Genomic DNA, 26,861 nt, shown 5'->3' on the forward strand with positions numbered 1-26,861 from the left:
AGAGTATCAGATACCCTGGAACTGAAGTTACAATCGAGCGGCTATGTGGATGCTGGAAACAGAATCCTGGTTCTCTACAAGAGAAGCCAGCGCTCTTAACCAGTGATCTTTCCAGCCCCGTTTTTAACTGGGAGGTTCAGTAGGCAGTAGAAAGAGGTACTACCACAACTTCACCTTCCATAGCATGCTCCTCTCCATTGGCACTAAAACTGAAAGATGGGTTTAGAGCTTAGTCCTTCGTCCCGCCCCTGCGACTGTAGTTCCGCCCCGCCCCTCGTGTCCACGCCCCCTAAGGATCCATCCTGTCTCGCGTGGCTCAGCTCCCTAAGAACTAGCCCCTGTCCACTCTCGCGACTCCGCATCCTCCGGTGTGGATCGGCTTCCGAGCCTCAGCCCCGCCCCATCCCGCTGGGCCACGCCTCCTCCGGCCCCGGGCGGACCCCAGCGGTCGCCCTACCCCCGCTATGGCCGCGCCGGTGACGCGGCAGGTCAGCGGCTGCGCGGGTCCAGTCCTGACCCCAACCTGCTCGGACACAGAACCCGGGCAGCCCCTGGCAGCTGCCGTGGCTGATCTGCCGGTGCTGGATGCATCCGGGAGACGGGTGTCGTTCGGCGCGCTTTTCCGGGAGCGTCGGGCCGTGGTGGTGTTCGTGAGGGTGAGCAGGGTAGGGCGGGACGGGAAGGGCCTCCCGGAGGCCGCCCCGCTGCTGGGTCCGTGTGGGTACCACCCTTCACCCGGAATCGAGCGCCTGAACCTTCCAGACCCGGCTGCTGCCTTGCTGACGTGCTCTTCCGCATTGTTGTTGCCTTTCAGCATTTTTTGTGTTACGTCTGTAAAGAATATGTCGAGGATCTGGCCAAAATCCCCAAGAGCTTCCTCCGAGTAAGTTTCCTGAGTGAGCGGCAATGACCTGTGCGATGGGGGAACCGTGTGTGGCTGTCACCTCTTCTTCCGTCTTCTAGTGAAGCAGAGACCTAATGAGCACCTTTGCGCCCTCTTGACTATGTACTAACCATCATGATTTTTGTTACCTGTAAGCTGCCTGTGTCAAACCCAGTGTTGCGTAAGAATGCAAAATCAAAACAAGACACAGGCTTCAACTGCCTTATATTTTTGACGCTTTAATTTTATAACTCAAATAGTTATTTGGTGCTCCTCCTTGCAACAGTTATTCATTATATGAAAATGTTGACATATCTTGGAAGTGCAGGTTTGTATTTGCCAATAAGTTCCAAGTCCCACGTCCCTGTTTTTCTTCGGTCACCAGATGTGGGTGGAAGATGTGAGTGGAAGACATCCAGATGTGAATGTGATGTATGGATAGAAGGTGTAAATGGGAGACACATCCCCGTCCCCAGATGTGGATGAAAGATCTGAGTGGAAGACATTTGTAGAAATAAAGCCTATTTTCAGCACACATGTATCAGTTAGGGTGTATGAGGGGAAAAAATGAGCTGTTCTGCCTGGCCTTCTCTTCCTTAGTTTGCATGTTAATATTCTGAAGCCTCTTTCCAATGTAAAGGCATTACATCTACCTAATATTTTTAATATTATTGACATTGTTGATTTACTGAACATACAAATGGGTCTTCTTATATTTTCATGTGTGAATACTTTGTTCTTATTTGCTGCTTCTCCCTTCCTCCAGAGCCACACTGACTTTCTCCTTTGCTGTCTTCATACATATCTTCATATTCCTTTACCCTCTCATGCCCTTCTATCGCAGACCTCATCCTCTCAGCCTCCTTTCTACTTTAATATCCTACGTAAATGCATGCATAGAAATTTAAACCTAGATCCTGCATGTGAGAGAAAACAGACATATATGTCTTGCGTGGCTTCTTTGACTTGGCACGCCAATGTCCACTTCCGCCCATTTCCTGCACTTATCATGACCTCATTCTTTATGGCTGATTGCATTTCCATGTGTGTCTGTGATGTTTTTGTTGGTGTTGATTTTTTATTTGTTTTTGTTTTTTGTTTTTCAAGATAGGTTTTCTCTGTGTAGCTCTGGCTGTCCTGGAACTCACTCTGTAGACCAGGCTGGCCTCAAACTCACAGAGATCCACCTGCCTCTACCTCCCAAGTGCTGGGATTAAAGGTGTGTGTTACCACACCAGGCTATCAAATATCAAAATACAAAGAACTTTTAAAGGGGATGGATTTTTGGTGATTTTGAAATAGACAGCATGTTGCTAGTCACTATGTCAGTATGCTGGGCAGTAGATTTCTGAAATGATCGTCTTCCTCATATACAACTGAAACTGTACCCTTTGAATGATTTTCTCCCAGACTGTGGTAACCAGCCACTGTTTTTTTTTCTTCTCTACATCCATGAGTTAGACTGTTTGAATCCATATGTATTATAAGTAGAATCGTCTAGTTTTTGTCTTTCTGTTCCTGGCTTATTTCACTTAGCATAATGTCCTTCCTGTTTTCACAGTTGACAAGAAAACAAACCTCCTTTTCCACGAAATGCTACTTCATAGGGATTTGTCCTCTGATGCATTTGACCACTGATAGACACTTGGGTCGCATCCTTGTCTTAGCTGCTGTTGATCATGCTGCAGTGAACATAGAAGTGTGGGGTCTCTTTGCACGCCCATTTCAGTGCATAACCAATTAGTGGCATTTCTGGATCATGTGGTAGCTCTGCCTTTAATTTTTTGAATAGCCTGTGTACTGTTTTCATAAAGTCTATCCTAATTTATTCTCATTAATGCCACAGAAGGGTTCTCTTTGTTCTATGTCCTCACTGATAGTTACCTTTTTTTTAAATATGTATTTATTTATTTATTGTGTATACAAAGTTCTGTCTGTGTATATGCCTGCAGGCCAGAAGAGGGCACCAGACCTCATTACAGATGGTTGTGAGCCACCATGTGGTTGCTGAGAATTGAACTCAGGACCTTTGGAAGAGCAGGCAATGCTCTTAACCGCTGAGCCATCTCTCCAGCCCCCTAGTTACCTTTTTTTGGTTAGTAACATCGCTCCTGGGGTGAAGAGATACTTAATTGCTGTTTTCATTTCCATGTCTCTAATGACTAGTGATGATCATTATTTTTGTGTCGAGAGTGTACAAATTCGTATGCACGTGTGTACAAGTTCATGTGAGGCCAGAGGTCAGCCACAGGTGTTGTTTCTCAGGTGCCATTCACCTTGTTTTTTATGTAACGTCTCTCGTTGGCCTGGAGCTTGCTGATTTAAACGGGCTGGCTGAATTGGGACCCCCAGGATCCACCTGTCTCCAACCCATTGCTGGGATCACAACACACGCTGCTGCACTGGCATGGATTCTGGGATAGAACTCAAATCCTCATGCAAGCACTTTACCCACTGAGCCATCTCTACAGCCCAAGAATTTTTCATATAGCTACTACCTATTTGTATGTCTACTGTCTTTTGAGAACTGTCTAAGTTTTAACCCCCTCATTGCTGGAGATCAAATCCAGATCCTATGCATACTAGACAAGCCCTGATCCCTAGCCCATTAAGTCTCTTGACAAGTGCATAATTTGCATAGTTTTTCTTAGTCCAGTCAGTGGGTTGTGTCTTTGTTGTTTCCTTTGCTATATAACACAACTTCTTGTGTGTTTACTTTCATTGTTCTGCTTTATTGATTTATATGTGCATGTGTGGAGGTCAGACAGCCTGCAGGAGTCAGTTCTCTCCTACCTGTGGGTCTCTGAGATGGGAACTCAGGTGATCAGGGACAGCAGCACCTGTACTCACTGAACCAAATCATTGTTATACTAAATTTCCCCCTGTGTTTTCTTCTGGTAGTTTGATGTTTAATGTTTAAGTCTTGAAATTCTTACATAGAGAAAACAAATTATCTGAATTACTCAAATATTGTGCCATATATATCCTTCTACTCATGGAGTTTTGTTTTCTATTCTCCTAGAAGCCTATAGGTGGCATCAGAACAAAACGAAAGAGCTGCTCAGTTCTTAAGGCATACTTTCTAATAATATGCACTTGTCCCTCTTTTCCCAAAGGAAGCGGATGTCACCCTCATAGTGATTGGGCAATCATCGTACCATCATATTGAGGTAACTAACAAGACGAGAAGCCCCATTTAAATGTGTTTCAGATATAAAAACTGCATTTGCTGAGCCCCTGTATAGTCTCGGTTGGCAGAAAAATTTTAGATTGCCATTACTTTTTAGTTGTTCTAATAGGAAGTCTAATTACTCTCGTTTTAGCCTTTCTGCAAACTGACTGGATATTCTCATGAAATCTATGTTGATCCTGAGAGAGAAATTTATAAAAGATTGGGAATGAAAAGAGGTGAAGAAATTTCCTCCTCAGGTAAGACATTTCACATACAGTGTAGTTCTCTCAAGCACGTGTGTGTTCTCACACTAGAGCATATATGCATAGCAAAGCTGTGTTTGATACTTTTCCTGTTGTTGTGACAAAATAGATATCAAAGGGGCTGGTGAGAGAACTCAGTGATTAAGGGCACCTGCTGCTTTTGCGGAGGACCTAGGTTCAGGTCCCAGCACCAACATAGTAACTCACAACAACTTTTAACTCCAGTTCTGAGGAATCTGACACCCTCTTCTGACATCCAAGGGCTCCTGCACACACACACTTACATATTATTTTTTAGATAATAACAATAAAAATACATCTTAAAAAATTTTGGCAAAGGGAATTGTAGGCAGAAGTTTCTGTCCCACAGCAACTCCCAAATACCCAGCAGCTGCTTCTGAAATTACAACAGAGAAGCTTATATTATAAATGCTCGGTTGGTAGCTCAAGCTTATTACTAACTAGCTCTTACACTTAAATTAACCCACACTTCTTATCTATGTTTAGCTACGTGGCTTGGTACCTTTTCTCAGTACAGCTTTCTCATCTGGCTTCCTCTGCATCTGCCCTCCCTCTTCCCAGCATTCTTAGTTTGGTTCCCCAGCCTATCCTTCCTGCCTGGCTACTTCTAATCAGCGTATTATTAAACCTATTCAAGTGACAAATCTTTACAGTTTACAAAGGGATTATTCCACAGCAGGGAATTTAAGGTATCAACACTGTTCAGAAGTCCAAAGGCTCCCCTGAGATTCAGGCTTTTAACTGTGAGCTCTCAAAAAAAAGAAGACAAGATCTCCCGAGTAAATTGGAAGCATGGGGGGGGGGGGGAGTAGGGGGAAGGGCCAAAGGGGAGAGGGGAGGAGGGAAGGGAAGTGGGAGAAAATGTACAGCTGTTGGGGCCCATGCTTCAACAAGGATACCACTTACCAGGGTCGGGGCATGAGGATTAGGAAAATAGTAAAGAAAATGAAGACGTTAATGGAAATAATAAAACAGAAAACATAGGATAGAATTGGGAGGGAGTTCCAGTGAATCCTGAAATTCATCTACATTTAATTTTCCATACACTTTTATACCCCAGTACCACAGGGGTAAGAAGACAAAAGACCATGTGATACAAAGGAGAACTCAAATAGTTACTTGCTTCAATACTTTGAGACATCAAGTCAACATTCTGTTGTTTAGGCAGTGAATCCGCCATAGACCAAGTATTCTGAATGCAGCCACTCCCAGGGTCAAACCTCCTATTTTCCTGCACTGGGAGGGAGGGAAGAGGTAAGTGGATCTCTGTGAGTTCGAGGCTCAGCCTGGTCTACAGAGTGAGTTCCAGGACAAGCTCCAAAGCTACAGAGAAACCCTGTCTTGAAAAACCAAAACCAAACAAAAAAATCAAAAGAAGGAGCAGCAGAAGCATGCTTGAATTTCCTGACCCTTGGTCAGGGGATAGTGAATCTACCATCTTAATGTCAAAAGGACCAAGTAAGCCGGGCGGTGGTAGCGCACGCCTTTAATACCAGCACTTGGGAGGCAGAGGCAGGCAGATCTCTGTGAGTTCGAGACCAGCCTGGTCTACAAGAGCTAGTTCCAGGACAGGCTCCAAAACCACAGAGAAACCCTGTCTCGAAAAACCAAAAAAAAAAAAAAGGACCAAGTAATCACACCCTACGTCAGGACGTGTCAACAATTTTGAGCAACCTCTAACTCTCTGACCTTCAGACAAGGTGGAAATCGTCTCACATTTTTGGGCCTCCATGTAATAGCACATTCTTATCCAAACAATTAAAATGAGAAGGATTTAAAAAATAAATAATATCTTAAAAATTTTACATATTATAGCTGGGTGGGGGTGGCACACACCTTTAATCCCAGCACTCAGGGAGGCAGAGGCAGGCAAATCTCAGTGAGTTTGAGGCCAGCCAGGTCTACAGAGTGAATTCCAGGACAACCAGAGATACACAGAGAAACCCTGTGTCAAAAACCAAAAAGGAAAAAGAAAGACTTATTTTAAATTTACATATTTTATTAATTTTATAAAATACAATGGTGCAGAGTAAACACTCCCATTCCAGAAAAAAAGAAAGGAAAGCTAATTGGTTTCTTAGTAAGGATTTCTGCTGTGGTGATGAAACACCATCACCAGAATTAACCTAGGGGAGGAAAGGGCTCATTTCGTCTTATACATCCACGTCACAGTCGTCGTTGAAGGATGCCAGGGCAGGAATCAAGGCTGGGACCTGGAGGCCTGAAGTGAAGCAGAAGTCTACTTATTGGCTTGTTCCCCATGCCTTGTCAGTCTGCTTTCTTATACACCCTAGGATCACCTGCCCAGGGGTGGTACCACCCACAGTGAGATGGACCCTCCCACATCAATCATTAATTAAGGAAATGCCCCACAGATTGCCTACAGGCCAATCTCATGGAGGCATTTTTCTCAATTAAGATTATCTCTTCCTAGATGTTTCTAAGTTTGTGTCAAAAACTAACCAGGACAGCAAGGAAAGACCAAACACTGCAGGACTAGCACCAAATCCTGCAACTCCAGGTCCCAAATCTGGAACTCCTGGTGGAATCCTCAGTGTCCCAACAAGCTTAAGCACCTCACCCATCCGGTTCTACCGTCTGCAGCACGGGTTGCCTTTCTGTTGATCTGGCTCCACTTCATGCCTGAGGCTTGCTTCCTTAAAATTTATTTATTTATTTACTTGTGTTAATTAAATTTAATCATTTATGCCTGAGGCTTTCTTTAGCAGATGTCCCACAGCCCTGGCATTTTTAGCATCCTGGTATTCCCAGAGCAGCGTAAGTTTCACCTTCACACCTCTGCCATCCCTGCCCGGCTACTTGCCAAGAATGTGACCCTGCCACACACTGCCTGGCCCCAGTGGCTCTGTGGGACATGGGTGCAAGCTGTCATGACCTCACAACTTCTGCATTTCTTGTGTCCACAAAACCACACAGGCAACGCTGCCTAGCTCTGCCAGCTCAAGTAGCAGAGGGGCCCCTTCTACAACAGTGTTGATGACCTGAGTCTTGGCTATTAAACCTGGGCAAACACTTCCTTGAGCAGTTGTCTTGGACGGAGAGCCCCTCTGACGGACAGAGTACTGTCGGTTCATGCTCTTCTTAGGTGGATTTACATTCACACAAGTCTGAGGCTCCAGTCTTGGGGTCCTGCCCTCAAAGCAGCTCTCCTGTCTGTGAAGAGCTTTCATACGTTCTGTGGGGGCATTTACTTCCATGATTAATATAAAAATATGATGAGTTTACATGCTTTTGCCCTGTCTCTGCCTCCCAAATACTGGGATTAAAGGAGTTCACCACCACTGTTTGGCAAATACACACATTTTAAATGAAAAATACTAGATTCTATAAAGCAATTTTTTTTTTGAGACAGGGTTTATCTGTGTAGCCCTAGCTATTCTGGAATTCACTCTGTAGACCAGGTTGGCCTTAAACTCACAGAGATCCACCTGCCTCTGCCTCTGAGTGCTAGGATTAAAGGTGTTCATGTGTACCATCTGGAAAGATTTTATAAAGTGATTTTTAAAGTTTTATTTTTATTTTATGTGTATGAGTATTTTGCCTGTATGTACCATGTGCAGTGTCCATGGAGACCTGAAGAGGGAATTGGATCCCTTGGGGCTGAAGTTTCAGACTGTGAACTACTTGGGGTGCTGGGAACTGAGCCATCCCTTTACTTCATAAAATGCTTTGAAAGGTTCTTCACAGTTCTGAGAGTCATTCCTAGGATATTCAAAAGCTAAATCACTAAGGGTGGGGAAATGGCTTAGTGGTTAAGATATTGGTTGCTCTTTCAAAGGACACAGGTTCATTCCCAGCACCCACAGGTATCTCACAACCCTCTGTAATTCTGATTCTAAGGGACCTGATGCCCTCTTCTGGCCTCTGTGGGCACTGCATGTACATGGTGCACAGCTCTATGTGCAGGCAAAATGCCCATGCAAGTAAAATAAAAATTTAAATAATAAATCTGCTAAGTTTATATTTTATGCTAAATGTTAAGTGATTATGTCATAGTTTCATTTCTGTGGCTGTGATAAAACATCCTGCCAAATGCAACGTGAGGGAGAGAAGGTGTACTTGGCTCATGATCCTAGACTATAGGCCTTCAGTACAGAAAGTCAAGGTTGCAGGGACTTGCCGCAACCAGTCACATTACATCACAGTCAAGGCGAGAGCCTTGAATTAACGCGTGCTTGCTTGTGCTCAGCCTCCTTTCTACTCATACGTAATCCAGGATCCCCTAACCAGAGAGAGAATGGTGCCACCCACAGTGGATACACTAACCATAATTTCCCACAAACCTGTCATCTAGACAGTTCTTCACTGAAATTCCCTTCCCAGATGATTCTAGACCATCTCAAACTAACATTAGCATTAACCACCATAGACTGTTTGCTTGAATCTGTGAGTCAGTCAAGAAAACTCATTGCATTCCAAAAGGGCTTATAGGAATCCCACTATAACCAGTCACAGTCTTCTGGTGTGCAGACATATATAACACCCTTATACATAAAATAAATACAATTTTTTTAAAAAAAATTGTTTTTCGAGACAGGTTTCTCTGTGTAGCTTTGGAGTCTGTCCTGGCACTCACTTTGTAGACCAGGCTGACCTCCAGCTCACAGAGATCCACCTGCCTCTGTCTTCCAAGTGCTGGGATTAAAGGCGTGTGCCTGGCTCAGTTTTGAAAAATTAAACGACCTAAGCTTGTGGTTAACGTCTGTATTAGATAGGGACTTATCTTGAAACTTAGCCTTCCACCTGTCTGATCTGACATTATCTTCAGGTAGATTTTTGTCACCACCAAGTTACTGCTTGCTTGGCTTGTAGATAAAGGCGCCTTCACGTAGCTGGAGCCAAACTGATCTGAGTCAGAAGAATGCAGTAGAGGAAGGTAAGTTTAGTCTGAGTGGTTTTTTTTTTTCTGTATAGTCATCAAACTTTAAAAGTCAGACATAAACAAGGCAAGAATAAGAGAAAAATAGTTATAAGATACAGCAGAGACTGAGTTTCTCAGCTCAAAAGGAGCAGAAATGTTAGTCACAGAGCAGAAACTGTGAAAAAAAAATCAGTCACTGTGAAAAGAGAAGTAGATGACAGGCATCAAGCCTTCTGAGACCCAGGTCTTGCCCTCCTGTGACTCTGTCATTTCCCATCCAAGGTTTCCAAGATTTGGAGAGAGGTTTTGGGAGCTTGCTCCAGAAGCAACCCCTTCACTCAGTAACTAGAACATTACCACAGCTAATGTGAGGGAAACCGGAAAGGGCAGCCTAGTCGTGGGCCCAGGAAGGCAAGGTGTTGACCGTCACTGAACAGCCTCTGCAGACTGTGTTCTGGGGAGGTGGCAAGGAACCAAGCAAGTGTACACGGGAGACTAAGAAGCAAGACAAATGAGAAGTTTGCAGTGATGTTCTCTGTGGCAGATGGCCCAGGTCCATCCCTTCTTCCTTTAAGACAGTGTCCTCAGCAGACATTACCCTCCTGGCACGTTTGTCCTTCACTGGAGATAGTTTTCGGTTGTCCAACTCAGTGACCAGTGTTATGGACATTTAGCAGTTGTAGAAAGCAAGGATGTGCCGGGCGGTGGTGGCGCACGCCTTTAATCCCAGCACTCGGGAGGCAGAGGCAGGTGGATCTCTGTGAGTTCGAGGCCAGCCTGGTCTACAGAGCTAGTTCCAGGACAGGAACCAAAAAGCTACGGAGAAACCCTGTCTCGAAAAATAAAAAAAATAAAAAAATTAAAAAAAAAAAGCAAGGATGTTGTTGCCAAATGTCTTACACTATACTAGAAAAGGACTGCCTCTGCCGGTACAGCGGCAGGGTAAGCCGTTGTTAAAGTTCAGTGCTGTGCTTTCCGCTGCAGAGTCAGGAAAGGATGATGGCCCCAATACAGAGTGCTTCCAGACTGGAGAGATGATGGCTCAGCCACTGGGAGCTCGCACTGCTCTTGTGAAGGACCCAAGGGGATTCAGCACCTTCTTCTGCCCTCCAGTGGGCACAGCACGCACATGTACAATCACACACGGATACAGACAGACAGACAGACATACAGACAGACAGACATAATTTAAAGTAAGTCTTGTTTTAAAGAATGTTTTATACAAGAACCGACGTGTTTTTTAAATTTATTGTACATGCTGACCACAATTAATCACCCTCCTCTTCTCTTCCCTCTCCCCATCCCCATGCGCTCCTCCTCTGTCCCCATTCAGAAAGGGGCAGGCCTCCCATGAGAGTCAACAAAGCATGCACATCAACTTGAGGCAAGACAAGGCAGCCCAGCATGGGGAATGGGTTCCCAAAAGCTAGCTCAAGTACCTGGAACAGGTCCTAATCCCACTGCTAGGAGCCCCACAAACAGAGCAAGCTACATAACTGTCACACACATGCAGAAGGCCTAGGTCAGTTCCAGGCAAGCTCCCTAGCTGTTGGTCTAGAGTCGGTGAGCTCCCGTGAGCTCAGGTCAACTGTCTCTCTGGGGTCCCCTGTCATGACCCTGACCCCGTCCCCCTGGCTCATACAATCCTTCCTCCCTCTCTCTCTTCAACAGAACTCCCAGAGGTTGGCCAGTGCTTGGCTGTGGATCTTTGCATCTAACACTTACTTGCTGAATGCTCTCTAATGCAATTAGGGTAGTCACCAGCCTGATAAGAGGAGGAGGTCAGTTCAGGCCCCCTCTCCACTATTGCTAGGACTGACCTCTTATTGGAATACAAACACCTAAAGACAATTTTCAATATTTCAGGACAGAGCCCCCACATAAAGTCCAACCTGCTTTCGGGAAGCCTTCAGAGCCTGTGGCGGGCAGTCACTGGCCCGCTTTTTGATTTCCAAGGAGACCCAGCTCAGCAAGGCGGAACCTTCATTTTAGGTCCAGGTGAGCATCAAGGACAGGTTATGTCTCAGTGCCCTCTGCAGTCTAAGAGCCATCCACCTTCCTTATGTGATAGATACTGGTCTAATGAGAGGGCATGCTCTGATAAGGAGCATCTTTCATTTTCAGAGACTTCTGGGTATTGATGTCTGTGTTTGATGAGGGTCCTCATCACTATAGAGTGAGGGCAGGGACTTGGGACACAGAGAGTAAGCTATGAGTTGCTGACTAAAAGTTCAACGGGGCTTAAAGAAATTGCTCAGCGTTTATGAGCACTGCGTGCTCTTGCGATGGACCTAATTCAGTTCCCAGCACCTATATCAGGTGACTCACAACCACCTATAACTTTAGCTCCTAGGGATCTGACGCCCTCTTCTGGCCTTGGGGACCTACACTCGTGTACAACCTCCCCCTCCCCACATACTTACAAGTATACATAATTAAAAATAAAATAAATCTTAAAGGAGTTCAGTGCTCACTTTGGCAGCACATATCCTAAAATTGGGACAATGCAAAGACGAGCATGGTCGCTGCACAAAGGACAACATTCAGATTTGCATCCTAGTCCACATTGTTCCTTCGGCACTCAGAAGAAATCTGGAAATTTCTATGAACAAAGTGGGGGATCCAGATGTGCACAGTGATACCAGGCTGGTCAGAGCCATCTGGCCCAAAGGAATAGGAATGCTCCACAGTGGGCCCCTGTCCATTTGTCCAGAAAACGAATTGAGGCTGAGGAGTCACCAGTCTCTACACTTTGATAACCTGTGTCCTTATCACACATTAAAAAAAAAATCTACAGACAGAAAAACAGACACAGTTGGGAGGTAGAGGCAGGTAGATTTTTGATTTCAAGGCCATCCTGGTTTATAGACTGAGTTCCAGGACAGCCAGGGCTTAAAAGGAAAAAAAAAAAGCTAAAAAGCAAAAAACCAAAACAAACAAAAAACCTACAGTTAGTGGGAATGAGAATATGGAATAAAGTTACAGAACTGTCAAAATATAAGTTCAGTAGGGGCCTGACCAGATAGCTTCCCAGTTAAAGTTACAGAACTGTCAAAATATAAGTTCAATAGGGGCCTGACCAGATAGCTTCCCAGATAAAAACACTTGCTATTCAAGCTTGGAGAGGTGAGTTCCTTTTGTAAATGAAAGAATCTTTACTTTTGCTGACTGAAGTAAGAGACCCACACAGTGTTGGAAAGCAAGCCAGTACCAGGGTTAGCCCGTTCTGAAGTGAGGACTGCCATAAGGCACGACTTCAACAACCGCATTGACCGTGTCTGGGCCAGCAGTGTGGAAAGCAGACTTTCTCCACATTCACGGTCTGCAGTAACAGACCAAACAGCCACTGGCGTAGGCAGATTTTTCTTCATTCTCTGCCTCTTTAAAATTGTACCTCCTGGTGAGTTATTAACACGTCTACCAGTCCCAGACTCTTCAAAGGCCTGCTTTTGACTAAGTGTTTTGTTTTTTGTAGCAGGTACACTTGTACCCATCTCTTACAAATTTAGATCATTTAAAAAAATAAAGAAAAAGAAAAAGCTCTTTGGAGCTGGAGTTGTAACTCAGTGGAAGGTGCATTGTCTCCTAGGCTCATCACCGATAAATGACTAAGTAAATACATGAGCCCATTTTGAGCTCAGCTCAGAGCTCGCTCCTTTCCATCCTCCCCCCCCCCCTTTTTTCTTTTTTTGAGACAGCGTCTCCTGACGTACCTGTGGCTGTTCTAGACCTCCCTCTGTAGTCCAGGCTGGCCTTCAACTCACAGAGATCGGCCTGTCTCTGCCTCCTGAGTGCTGGGATTCTTTAATCCACTACCTCCCAGCCTCCATATTCTTTTTTTTCTCCATGGTGTCGGGTATTTCGCCCAGGGTCTTGTGTACTGTACAGGTGCTTCTATCACTGAGCTACACCCCAATCTTCCAGACCCATATTTTTGCATAACTAATTTGCATCCCCAGACCTGGAAGGTGTTGTTGGAGGCTGTTCGTTTGTTCCCAGACATTCAGACCCAAAATAATTACACAGAAACTATATTATTTAAAACACTGCTTGGCGCCGGGCAGTGGTGGCGCACGCCTTTAATCCCAGCACTCGGGAGGCAGAGGCAGGCGGATCTCTGTGAGTTTGAGACCAGCCTGGTCTACAAGAGCTAGTTCCAGGACAGGAACCAAAACCACAGAGAAACCCTGTCTCGAAAAACCAAAAAAAAAAAAAAAAAAAAAAAGAAAAAAGAGTAAAATACTGCTTGGCCAATAGCTTAAGCGTATTGCTAGCTAGCTCTTATATCTTAAATTAACCCATTTTCATGATTTTATATTTTACCACAAGGCTTGTGGTTTACTGGTAAAGTTCCCAGGCATCTGTCTCCTTCCGTGGCAGCTACATGGCATCTCACTGACTCTGCCTACCTTCTCTGTACATCTATGTTTGGATTTCCCGCCTGGCTTTACTCTGTTAAGCCACTGGCCAAAAGCAGCTTTATTCCTTAACCAATAAAAGCAACACATATACAGAAGGCCCTCCCACACCAGGAAAGGGTTGTTGATTTTTACCCCATTCCTCATCTCATGTCACTGAGTCATTTGACCATTGTCTTAGTATTTCTACTGCTGTAGAGACATCAACAACAGCTGTTGGTGATGATGATGATGATGATGATATATAGTGTTCTGCTTGTGTGTATGTCTGTACTCCAGAAGAGGGCACCAGATCTCATTACAAATGGTTGTGAGCCACTGTGTAGTTCCTGGGAATTGAACTCAAGACCTCTGGAAGAGCTGTGACTGCTCTTAACCTCTGAGCTATCTCTCCAGACAGGGTTTCATCAACTGTTATATAGGAAAACATTTAATTGGGGCTGGCTTGCAGTTCAGAGGTTGAATTCATTATCATCATGACAGGAAGCATGGCAGCATGCAGGCAGACGTGGTACTGTAGAGGCAGCTGAAAGTGCTACATCTGATTTGTCAAGCAGCAAGAAGAGAAAGTGCCACGTGGGGCCTAGCTTGAGCTTCTGAAACTTCAAAGAGGTCCTGTTGACATAGTTCCAATAAGACCTTACCTACTCCAACAAGGCCACATGTCCTAATCCTTTCAAATAATGCCTTATAAGTCACACCATATCCACAGGGGATGAAGAATTAAACCTGTTACTATAGATGTGGCCAGTGGACATGATGCCAAAAACCATGTTCTTTGAGCTAATGTTTCAAGTTAAATTCTGGTTTCGGCTGCATGGTGGCACATACCTTTAATCCCAGCATTTTGGAGTCAGAGGCAGGAGGATCTCTGTGAGTTCAATCTACATAGTATTTCCAGGCCAACCAGTGCTATATAATAGAGAGATCCTGACTCAAAACAAACAAAAATTCTGGTTTTGAGTTCCAGGTGGAACTAACAGGATTTAGACGATAAATTACAACTTGAGTGTATAGGATTGTCAGTGTCTAGGTTTACTGTAGCTAGCTGGCTTCCTGCCTTCACTCCTAACCTCTTTGGTTAGTTATAAAGCATTCTATGAAATCAGTGTTTTTCTTTCCTTCTCGCTCTCTCTCTCTTTTTTTTTTTGGCAGTGCTAGGGATGACCCAGAGCCTCATGAGTACTGCACCCCCTAGCCCCAGGAGTGAACTTTTTGAAGCAAATGATTTATTTTATTAATGCATATGCTAAGGAAATAGATCTTAATTTCCCAGCTGATACCTATGTTAGTTCCAAATTCTGCCTGTCTGGTTGGATGTTTTATTTAATTATACTTGAAACTGAATAGAAGGGTATAATTTAGGATGCTGTTCCCTCAGAGCTCATAATGTGTTAAGAAACACTCTTATTCAACCATTGCCTTGTCATGGTTAATTGCCATGATGCAGAATTATGGTGGCATTACATAGGAAGTATAATGGACTCCAGGTAATTAATTTTTCCCTTAGGACTAATTAGCAATTGCAATACTTCCTTGATCCCGGTAAGCAGTAAATCTAAAGACTAGCACGGCATTTGCCCTCAGCATTTGTCCTTGTTCTCTTCTAGGTAACAGCATCCACTTTGTGCACCGAGACAGGAATAGGTTGGATCACAAGCCCATAAACTCTGTTTTACAGCTTGTGGGAGTTCAGCCTGTGAACTTCATGAGCAGACCTACAGTTATCCATGTGTGAATGGGCCCTTGAAACGTGAGACAAAATGCCAGGCTTCATGAGATTATGAAAACAAAACTCATGTGCCTATAGAACTATATTGAGAGGCATCAGGAAAAAGCATTTTAAATTTTATAGCCTCTATAATTATCCATTCAATGAAAGATTTTTGGCAACTATAATATAAGAAGGGGGCTGGAAAGATCACTTCGTGATTAAGAGCACTTGCTTCTCTTGCAGAGGACCTAGGTTTGGCTCACAATCGTCTGTAGCCCCAGTTCTAAGATATCCAACACCTTCTTCTGGCCTTGGGGACCAGGTGCACATGTGGTAAACATGCATGAATGTAGGCAAGCACATGAAAGAAGGATAAATAAATCCTATAAAACTACATACATATGTGCATACATGCATGCATGTATGAAGGAAGGGAAGAATGGGCCAGGTATGATGGCACAGGTTTGTAATCCTAACACTGAGAAATGGGACAAGAATTCAGCCTGCCCAAGCAATGGGTGGTGCACACCTTTAAACCCAGTGCTTGGGAGGCAGAGGCAGGAGGATCTCTTGTGAGTTCGAGGCCAGCCTGGTCTACAAGAGCTAGTTCCAGGACAGGATCCAAAAGCTACAGGGAAACCCTGTCTCTAAAAACCAAATAAATAAATAAATAAAATAACAAAAAGCAAATAAATGTACAGCCAGATGTGGTGGTGCGTGGGGAGGAGTCAGGAATTCTAGAACAGACTTACATTTTTAGATACCTGCTTTTCTCACCCCCAAATCTGTCTTATTTAGAAAACTATTGTCATATTTTACTTTTTAAGAATTTTAGTTTTGGCCAGGCAGTGGTGTCACACACCTCTATTCCCAGCACTCAGGAGGCAAAGGCATCTCTTCAAGTTGGAGGTCAGCCTGGTCTACAGAGCAAGCTTTAGGATAACCAAGGCTAAACAGACAAACCTAGTCTCAAAAACCAAAGGAAGCAGGGGAGAATCTTAGTTTTTTTTTGTTTGGTGTTTTTGTTGTTGTTGTTGTTGCTGTTGTTGCTTTTTCTATTCTTTGAGACAAGGTTTTTCTGTATAGTCTTGGCTGTTCTGGGACTCCTGCTCTGTAGACCAGGCTGACCTAGAACTCAGAGATCTGCCTGCCTTTGCCTCACAAGTGCTAGGATTAAAGGTGTGTGCCACAACCACCCAGCTAAGAATCTTAGTTTTGTCTCAGAAATTCTCAAGAAAACTATCTCAAAATCAAAATATTGATAATTCTTAGCAACTGTAATACTACTATGACCTTATACTTTTATATAAGCATATTAACTCACAAAACTATTTAATGTATTTTCACACAAATATATATGGACAGTCATGGTTTTAAATCAATAAATTTAAAAATTTAAATTTAAAATTAATTTTTTTTGCTATTTTTTGTTTGGAATATTTTGTTTGTTCTGGGGTCCTTTGGGGGTGAGGGAGAACAATTCCTCACTATGTCATAGGCTGGCTTAGGCTTCCCTAGCCCATTGAGAGATGGCTCATCCTCCTCTTATAGAGGTCCTGGGTTTGTTTTCCTGCACCCATACCAGGCCCCTCACAAATGCCTATAACTCCAGTTCCAGGGGATCTGGCCTCATCAGCATGTGCATGCAAATGGCGTACATGTCCTCTGATACACACACATACAATGTGTAAGGAATAAATCTTAAAACAACCACAAACCTCTCTATCCTAGGCTGGTCTTGAACTCTCAAGCCTCCTGCCCCAACCTCTCGGTGCCGGAATTAATACAGGTATATGCTGTCACACCCAGCCTGTTCTATTTTGAGCATAAAAGAAAGAATAATAGCCAGATCCCCTTTTGCCAGTTTTAACCAAAATTTATATATTTGAAAGTATAAATAAGTGTTATATTTGTGGCTTTAGGGAGGTACAGATCCATAAGGACTGTGCATACGGTTGCCACCCGAATACATGAATACCAAGGCAACAGCTGGGTGTGGTGCCGTCTGTGAAGGGGTACCATGACCACAGCGACTCTTTGTTGTTGTTGTCTTCGAGACAGCCTTGGCTCTGAAACTTGCTCTGTAGAGCAGGCTGGTCTTGAACTCACAGAGATCTACCTGCCTCTGCCTCCTGAGTGCTGGGATTAAAGGCGTGCGCCACCACTGCCCAACTCTTTAAAAAAAAAAGCATTTAAGTACTCTCTTTGGCAACATACATACTAAAATCTGAATGATACAGAGAAGATTAGCATAGCCTCTTCACAAGCATAACATATAGATTTGTAAAGCCTTCCATATTTTTGTAGAATTCTGCAGTTTAAAAAAGGCATTTAATTGGGGATGTGTTTACAGTTTCAGAGACTCAAAGCATTAGCATCATGGCAGGAAGCATGGTGGTATGTAGGTGTTGTAAGACCTTTACATCCTGATCTGCAGGCAGAGACAGACAGACAGACAGATAATGCTTATGGGCTTTTGAAACCTCAGAGCCCACCCTCCAGTGGTACACCTCTGCCACCAAGGCCACATCTTCTAACCCTTTTAATCCTTTCAAACAGTCCAATTCCCTGGTGACTAAGCATTCAAATACATGAGCCTCTGGGGACCATTGTTATTTAAACCATCACAGGTAACATGCACCTATAGTCTCACTTATTTGGGAAATGGATCATTCACTGGAGCCCAGGACCAGCCTGGGCAGTGTGTGTGTGTGTGTGTGTGTGTGTGTGTGTGTGTTATAAAATTATAATGCACACTGAACTATATAAACACACTCCCACCCAGGTCATGATTATACTAAAATCGAAATCCTAAAACTCTTTCTATGAAAAATGTAGAAATTGTAGATAAAACAATAATATTGGACTGGGGAGTGTGGCTCAGTACTTACCTAGCATGTTCAAGGCACTGGGTTCTTACACAATACCACCAAACAAAACAAAACTAAAACATTTTTGTGGTGCTCTGTGTTCACCTATACACTCTTTGCACACCGTGTGGAATTACTATTATAACCATCATCCAGAACACACATTTCACAGAGAAGAACCTTTTTTACAAGAAACTCCAGAGGGGCCACAAACAACCTGAAAGCAGGTTGATGACAATGTGTGAAGTCACGGATCACCTGGGAGGCAGGAACTCCTTCCCAGCTTATGAGAAAGCTGTTCTTTGGCCACTTCAAACAACAGAGTTAACTACGACCCTTGCATGAAACCCTCTGAAGACAACCTGGGGTCCGAGACCCATGGGCTGCACCTTCTCAGAACGGTCAGATTCCCCATGGGCCATGACCCCATGAGGGAATTCACTGGGAACCTTCTGCAGTGAACCTCTGTGCAAACAAAAACCTCGATGACGTAAGAGCAGATTTTGAAAAGCATGGCTGAAAGCAAGGAACAGTCAACTAAACTGCAGTCACAACTACTCAGGACGCTGAGGCAAGATCTCTTAGCCCACAAGTCGCACAACAGCCCTGACAACAGCAGCCCGTAGCTAATAAAGGAAAACAAACCAATCAGGCTGGCCTGTAGCTCATTGACAGTATTTGTCTCACGTTATCTTGAGCACTGGGGGGAAATCAAGCTCAGATTTTTGTTTTAGGGGAAGGGTATGTAGTTCCATGGTAAAATGCTTGCCCAGCATGTACAAGGTCCCTGAGTTCCATCCCTAGAAACAAAGAAAATCTTAATTTAAAATAGAGAATGAACCCCAAGAGGACTTGGGATAGACGAGAAATCTGCAAACACTTGCTAAAGTTACCTTCTACCATGCAGCCGAGGTGAACTCTGACCATGTAGATGGAGAAACGTCTAAGGATGTGTAGTGTTCTACTTCAAAATCAATAGTCATTTTAAGCAGAGCGTTCTAGGGCTGGGTTGTGACATGGTGGTAGATGCTTGCTTAATAGCACAGGCAGATGAAAGAATGGATGATGGATGGATGGATCATTTAAGACAGGCTCTTGACATGCATACATTTTGTAAAAAAATGGTTTTCAATTTAGCTTAAAGAATTCATTTTAGCTAGGCTTGGTTGCATATACTTTTAATCCCAGCATTCAGAAGGCAGAAGGAAGTAGATCACTATGAGTTTGCGCCAGGCTGCTCTACATAGTGAGTTCTAGGCCACCTAGGTATATAGTGAGGCTCTGCCCCCCAAAAGAAAAACCTCAACAAACCAAATCCTCCATAATTGTTAGGGGCTATGAGATGACTCAGAGAGGAAAAGGTACTTGTCACCAAGCCTGAAAACTTGTGTTCTGTTCTTGGTAGAAAGGGGGAATCAATTTCTGAAAGTTGTTTTCTAACCGCACATGCACTGTAATGTTTATAAACACATATGTACACACGTGCACACCACCACTGCCTACGTGTTTTTTAAATCACAAAAAACAAAAAAAGTTCCTAGAAAAATATCAATGATATTTTGGATTTAAACAAGATTCAGACAAATAAAATAAAAACAGGCTAAATAATAAAAACATTTAAAGAACATTTATTCTGTTGTTTTTTTGTTTTGTTTTGTTTTCTTTGTTTTTTCTGTTTTTCGAGACAGGGTTTCTCTGTGGCTTTGGAGCCTGTCCTGGAACTAGCTCTGTAGACATTTATTGTTCTGTTTATTTTATTCTTAGTTAAGAATTATTCAATATTAAGATCACACACTGAACCAGGCAGTGATGGTGCACATCTTTAATCCCAGGCCTTGGGAGGCAGAAGCCAACTTGGTCTACAGAGCTAGTTCTAGGATGGCAAGGCCAAAGAAACTGTCTTGAAAAGCAAAACAAAACAAAAAACAAGCAACAACCAAAAAACAAACAAACAAACAAAAAAACCCCACTGATCTTCAGAGGACCCAAATCCAGGTAGCTCACAACCACAAGTGACTCCAGCTCCAGAGGACCCAATACGCTCTTCAGGACTCCTTGGGCACTGCGCACATATGTGCATACACACACACACACACACACACAATCAGCCAGGCATGGTAGTACACACCTGTAATCCCAGCACTGTATACATCTCCAGAGTCTGCTTCACATAGAAGCCAGACAAGAGGCTGGAGGATGCCAACTGTAACACTGTCACAGCTATGAACTGGAGATGCCCCAAATGTCCAGCACCAGAAAAATGGTCAAGGACATTGTGTTTATTGTATATACCCGTGAGATACAAACCAAAAGCGTGCATAGCTGAGAGGTGTGTCTTAGTTACTTTTTATTGCTGTGCAGAGATGTCACGACCAAGGGAACTTACAGAGGGAAACATCTAACGGGACTCAGTTTCAGAGGGGTTAGAACCTGCAACTGTTGTGGCAGGCGTGTACTGTAGCTATAGCTGAGAGGTCACGTTTAGACAGTGAGACAGAGAGCCAACTGGAATGGTACGGGTTTGTAAACCTCAAAGCCTTCCACTGTGACACACCTCCTCCTTCCCAAACAGGTCTACCCACTGGGGACCAAGTATTTAAATATATAAGTCTATGGGGATCATTTTCACTTATGTTACCACACAACATGATCCCAGAAAACAAAGCAGTTACAGAGAAAAAAAATCCTTTATATAATACACACATTTATATATACATATATGTGTACTGTATATGTATTATACATGTATATGTATACATACATACACACATATATATACAAATACATACACACATATTTAGGCTGGGCAGTGGTGGCGCACACCTTTAATCCCAGCACTTACTTTAATCCCAGCACTTAGGAGGCGGAAGCAGGCAGATCTCTTTGAGTTCGAGGCCAGCCTGGACAGGCCCCAAAGCTACGAGAAACTCTGTCTCAAAAAAACCAAAATAAACAAGCAAATAAACAAAATTTATAAATATATATTTAAATGTGTGTGTAGTTTCTTGCTTTTTTGTTTTATGAGGCAGGATCTCACTATGTAGCCCTGTTTAGCCTAGCGCTCACTATGTGGATTAGACTGGTTTAAAATTTACATAGATTTACCTACTCTGCTTCCCAAATGCTATGCTTAAATCCTGATGAACTGAGTTCAATTCCTGGGACCCATTTGGTGGAATGAGAGAACTGAGTAATGTATGTTGTTCTCTGACAGCCTTCTAACATACACACACACACACACACACACACACACACACACGCACACACACACACACATACACACACGCAGGCGCACACAAACATGCTGTGGCAAACACGTGAATATATACTCACACACAAAAACAAATAAATGTAATTTTTAAAAAGAAGGCTAGGGAACATAGCTCAGCAAGTAGAGTGGCTGACACCCACGAAGCCCAAATTCCCAGTGCTGCATATGCCCAGACACGATGCCACATCTCTGCAGCTCAAGCACTTTGGAGATGGAGGCAGAAGGACCAGAAGTTCAGGTCATCCTCAGCTACACTGAGTATGAGACCAGCCTGGGCTACTACATAAGACCCTGATTCAAAAACAAAGCACGAAATGAGTGACAAGCATCCCTTTGCATGGGGCAGACTAGTTCACAGGAACTGGAAGGTTGGGGACTGCAGTCAATTGAAGCTCCAGAGTTCAGAGCAGCTCCCAGCAGCTACGCATCAGCCTTATTCATCACAGTAAGACACTGGATCAAAGCACTTACAGAAGTCAAACTGGTTTCAAGAAAAGCATTTTGCATGCTATGCCGATCTTAGTACAATGACTTAAAAATGTAGGTAGGAAGTCAGAATGTTTTAAAAGGTTCTTTAGTGAGTCCTACAGCTGGCTGTTATTTAGTCTTATTCAGCTAGCAGTCTGGAATCGGTGAGTCACTGGCATTTCTAGATTTCAACCCTTAAGGCCTTGAAATGTCATACGTGAGCACATTTACTGACTTAATGTAAACGGAACAGCTTTTCATTTCCAGGCATTGTGTGGGAACAGAGGCCTGCACTCTCACCTCCACAGTACAGAATGAGAGACAGGAGGATAGTAGTTTGAGACCAGAGACCCTGTCTCGCAACCCTCTTTGTCAGAGGGCTGTGAGTGTAGCTCGGTGGTTGAGTTCTTGCCTCGCATGCTTGTGCCTATCATTTGCTTCCCAGAACCTTAAATATGTCTACCTACACAAATGATCCATATTTGTTAGGATTTTGGGAAATTAAAATTTAGCCCCAGAGACTTCCTGGTATGGAGACATGTCACCAAACTTAAACACCATAAGCACTGACACTTTTGGAGGAGAGAAAAAAAGTGTCACTTCCCTACATTGGAAACGTTTGTGGATGGAGAACTCCGGGCTGTCAATGACATCACACAAATTTCATTAAAATCCTAGCACTCAGGAGGCAAACAGAGCTCTGTGAGTTCTAAGCCATCCATGGGGTTGCTTAGCAAGAAGACTCTGTCTCAAGCAAAATAACAACATCCCCCAAAACCCAGTAGGGAGAGGGATGTAGGTTAGTGGTAGGACATTTAGCTGGCATAAGAGAGAACGTGGGGGCCGGACGATGGTGGCGCACACCTTTAATCCCAGCACTCGGGAGGCAGAGGCAGGCGGATCTCTGTGAGTTCGAGACCAGCCTGGTCTACAGAACTAGTTCCAAGACAGACTCAACCCTGTCTCGAAAAAAAAAAAGAGAGAGAGAGAGAACGTGGGACTGGCTGGTGGTGGTACAGGCAAATCTCTGAGTTAGAGGCCAGTCTGGTCTACAGAGTGAGAGAAACCATGTCTCAAAAAACAAACAACGGGGCTGGAGAGATGGCTCAGAGGTTGAGAGCACTGGCTGCTCTTCCAGAGGTCCTGAGTTCAATTCCCAGCAACCACATGGTGGCTCACAACCATCTGTACTGAGATCTGGTGCCCTCCTCTGGCGTACAGGCATACATGGAGGCAGAATGTTGTATACATAATAAATAAATAAATCTTTAAAAAAAAACAAACAACAAACAAAACAGAGAGTGCACGAGAGAGCAAGGGAGAACATGGGTTCCGCTCCTAGCATCAACACCCCATTATAATGTATCAAATTATTTATATATACATATATTTATATGTTTTTATTTATATATATATTTTTATATATACATATATATTTTTTCTACTTGTATGCCTTCTTAAGTTTTGTCTCAGGATTGAGAAATAGACCAGAGCCAACTGTAGTAGTATGCATCCTTGGTCCCAAGCAGTCAAGAGCCTGAGTCAGGTGGATCTCTCTGAGTGGAGCAAGAGCAGGGATTACCTGTAGAAGGCAATGTGTGTCCTAGAAGGGATGTAAGGGTAGCAGCAGGTGAATCCCTGAAGTCCCTTAGCCATCCAGCCACTGAATCAGATGAACATCAAACTCAACGAGAAACGCTGCCTCAAAAAATAAAGGTGGAGGGGCTGGAGAGATGGCTCAGAACACTGGCTGTGCTTCCAGGTTCTATTCTACATGAGAGCTCATAGCCATCTGTAACTCCAGTTCCAGAGAACCCAAGGCCCTCTTTGTCCTCCAGGCACCAGGCACCAGGCATGCAGGCAAACCACCCACACATATAAAATCAAAAATTTAAATTAACATATAAAAAGATGGAGATTTATTGAGGAAAGACACCTGTCAACCTTTGGCTACCACACACACGGGCATAACTGTATATGACCTTATGTGTATACACACAACACACACAGAGGCACACACATAAACTCACGCAAGCACAGACATGCACAAGACATGAGTCACTTTCACTAATTTTCATAATTTGATTGCCTGTGTTATGGGTTCCTTAACCTTTGGATGTTTTCCCTCTTCCCTAGCCACTGACTTTGGATTAAAGGATTCACTGTTTGCATGATTGCATTAAAAAACAGAATGGGGGCTGAAGAGGTGGCTCAGGCTGTTTTGTTACTGCTCTTGCAGAAGACCAGGACACATATGGTAGATTACTCCTGAAACTCAGGTTCCAGGGGATCTGAGGCCCTCTTCTGGCCTTTGTGGGAAAACGGAGACCTAAGGGTGGACTAGGACTTCCTCCCCACACAGGGGCTTGAATAAAAAAAAGGCCCAGAGGAAATCACTGTATTCGAATTGGTAGTTAGTTCTCTTCTCAAACTGGACAATCTTCGAGAATGTTCTTCCTAGCCCCACCAGGAGATGAAGAATAAATTGCTTTTACATTGCGACAGACTAAGAGACTTGAAATTGATGTCTTTCAATTACTTCCATATCAGTAAGGGGAGAGTTAGACAAGAATGTCTGTCTTGTTTTGTAATAGTTGGCAAAAAAAAAAAAAAAAGGTGTAGCGTGGGTAAAGGAGCAGGTTGGCTATCTCCAGTTACATGATTATCTTTGCTGATTTTGACTGTGAAGCCTACTGTCTCCTGCCCTGGGAGGAGGCCGCCTAGTCTGGCAGCAGGGCCCATAAGCAGAGTCTACTTGGATCTGCAGCCACTTCCAAAGAGTCCGGGAGAAACTGTCCAAGGCCCGTGTGTCTAAGAGTACCTGGATTCAGCCAGAAGAGCTGATCCAACTCGGTCAGGATGAGAGCGCCAGAAATAAATTTCAGAAGCCAAAGTATCGTGCCAGAAGCTATATCTGACCTGGAGAGTAGAAAGTGAAACAAAAAGAGGGAGTTGGAGGCAGGGGAATGGCTACAGGACATGGTTTGGGTAGAGGTCTGACCTACAGAATCATGCTCATGTCTGTATGTAGGGTTAGCTCATGGTTATTGCTGTAACAGAATACCAGAGGTTAGTTATTTCAAAAAAAAAAAAAAAAAGAGAGAGATTTGTTTAGCTCACAGTGTTGGAAGTTCACTAGGGTGATGGCACACACCTTTGACCCCAGCACGAGGGGCATAGCCCCAGTATGTACTGGGTAAATGGTGAAAACTGCAGCAGTTTGAGAGTAGCAAGTGACACACACAGAAGAGAGATTCAGGTGAAGTGCTAGCCTCTCCTCTATTAGTCTACCCTCTTAGGGGCTAACCTTGGTCTAGGACACCTGTATTAATCCCTTCTAAAGGTGGTACCCCCAAGACCTACTAGCTTTCTACTAATCCCTTCTCTTAAAAGTTCCATCATATCAATACCCCCACGTTGAACACCAAGCCCCCAACATAAATGAATCTTTGGGAAGTAGGAGGCATGGGCATGCATGGGCAGCCCATATATGGTGGTTTTGTTGAGCTTGTCCATATTGGATTTCATGGTCTAAGTTGATGAGGACGACTGGCCAGGTCCTCTTCCTCAGGAGGGCACCAGATCTCATTATAGATGGTTGTGAGCTACCATGTGGTTGCTGGGAATTGAACTCAGGACCCTTGGAAGATCAGGCAGTACTCTTAACTGCTGAGCCATCTCTCCAGCCCTTTGGGAGGTATCCTCAAATCAGATTTAAACTACAGGAGGTGATATTTTAAAAAGACTCATTGGGAGCTGGGCATGGTGTCACATGTTTTAATACCAGTACTCAGAAGGCAGAGGCAGACAGAGCTGGATCCAGGTCACCCTGGTCTACATAGTGAGTTTCAGACAGTCAGAGCTACATAGACACTGTCTCAAGAAATAAAACAAATAAAAAAGACTCACTGGTTATATAACTTGTTTTGGTCAGTGGTTACCTACCATAAAGAATTTTATAACTCACTGAACTAATACCTAATGTGTTAGCTTTCATTTCTGTAAGAAAATACCTGAGAAAATCAACTTAAAAAGAAGAATTGTTATATTGACTTATAGTTTCAGAGGCTTACACTTGGTTGGTTCACTGCTTTGGGGCCATTGGTGAGACAACAGATAAGGCAAACATAAAGTGTAGAATAAAGCTGCTAACTTCATAGTCAAGAACCGAAAAATGAAAAAATCCCATGTCTCACAGTTCCCTATAATGGCGTGCTACCAATGACTGAAAACCTCTTACTAGGGCCTGCCTCTTTGATTCCCACCATTTCCCATAGTGCTTAGGGAGAACCAAACCTTTAACACACGAGCCTTTCGAGTCCACTCAAAATCCTTGTGCAATCTTTGTTTTTACCATTGCTAATTATACTTTTTAAAAAATTTCCTGAGCCAGACATGGTGGTGCATGCCTTTAATTCCACCATGGAATTAAATGGGAGGCTGATGTAGCAAATCTTTGTCCCATGAGCCAGCTCCCAAATAACCACATGGAGACTTCTTATTGATTATGAAAGCTCAGCTGATAGATTAGGCTTGTTTCTAACTAGCTCTTATAACTTAAATTAACTCATTTCTACTAATTTACTTTCTGCCTTGTGGCTTTATTACTTCATCTCTGTAGTGTCCTTCTGCTTGTTCTGCATCTCTTGGCGTTTTCACCTTTCTTCTTCCCAGCATCCTCTCTGCCCCAAAAATCCTGCCTAAACTATTGGCCTTTCAGATTTTTATTAAACCAATCTGAGTGACCATATTCATAGTGGCTTTATTACCTCATCTTCATAGTGCCCATCCTGATGACTCTGCATCTCCTGGCATCTCTACCCCTCTTCTTCCCAGTGTCCTCTATGCTCCCCAAATCTTGCCTTTCAGCTTTTTATTAAACCAATCTGAGTGACACAC

The 26,861-nt window shown here is 43.6% G+C and overlaps 1 protein-coding gene and 1 non-coding gene across 5 annotated transcripts in view; both read left to right on the top strand.

Annotated features, from left to right (window-relative positions):
* The first annotated feature begins 307 nt into the window (after nt 1-307).
* Nucleotides 308-26,861, top strand: part of Prxl2c (peroxiredoxin like 2C) — a 29,459-nt gene continuing 2,905 nt past the window's right edge. The window contains exons 1-6 of one of the 4 annotated variants that reach the window (XM_075969368.1): nt 308-656; nt 815-883; nt 4,000-4,053; nt 4,207-4,312; nt 10,206-10,414; nt 11,088-11,202. In XM_075969368.1, the coding sequence (XP_075825483.1) occupies nt 465-656; nt 815-883; nt 4,000-4,053; nt 4,207-4,312; nt 10,206-10,408 (624 nt within the window). In that variant the 5' untranslated portion in view covers nt 308-464 and the 3' untranslated portion in view covers nt 10,409-10,414; nt 11,088-11,202. Of the gene's footprint in view, nt 657-814; nt 884-3,999; nt 4,054-4,206; nt 4,313-10,205; nt 10,415-11,087; nt 11,220-15,249; nt 16,757-26,861 lie in introns of those variants that run through there. The other 3 variants (XM_075969366.1, XM_075969367.1, XM_075969369.1) reach the window with 3 other exon arrangements.
* LOC142849166 (U6 spliceosomal RNA) lies at nt 17,550-17,656 on the top strand. The gene has a single exon (XR_012910559.1). It is a non-coding gene; the product is annotated as a U6 spliceosomal RNA (small nuclear RNA).

The sequence above is a fragment of the Microtus pennsylvanicus genome, chromosome 4 (genome assembly GCF_037038515.1).
Source record: "Microtus pennsylvanicus isolate mMicPen1 chromosome 4, mMicPen1.hap1, whole genome shotgun sequence".
Taxonomy (NCBI): domain Eukaryota; kingdom Metazoa; phylum Chordata; class Mammalia; order Rodentia; family Cricetidae; genus Microtus; species Microtus pennsylvanicus.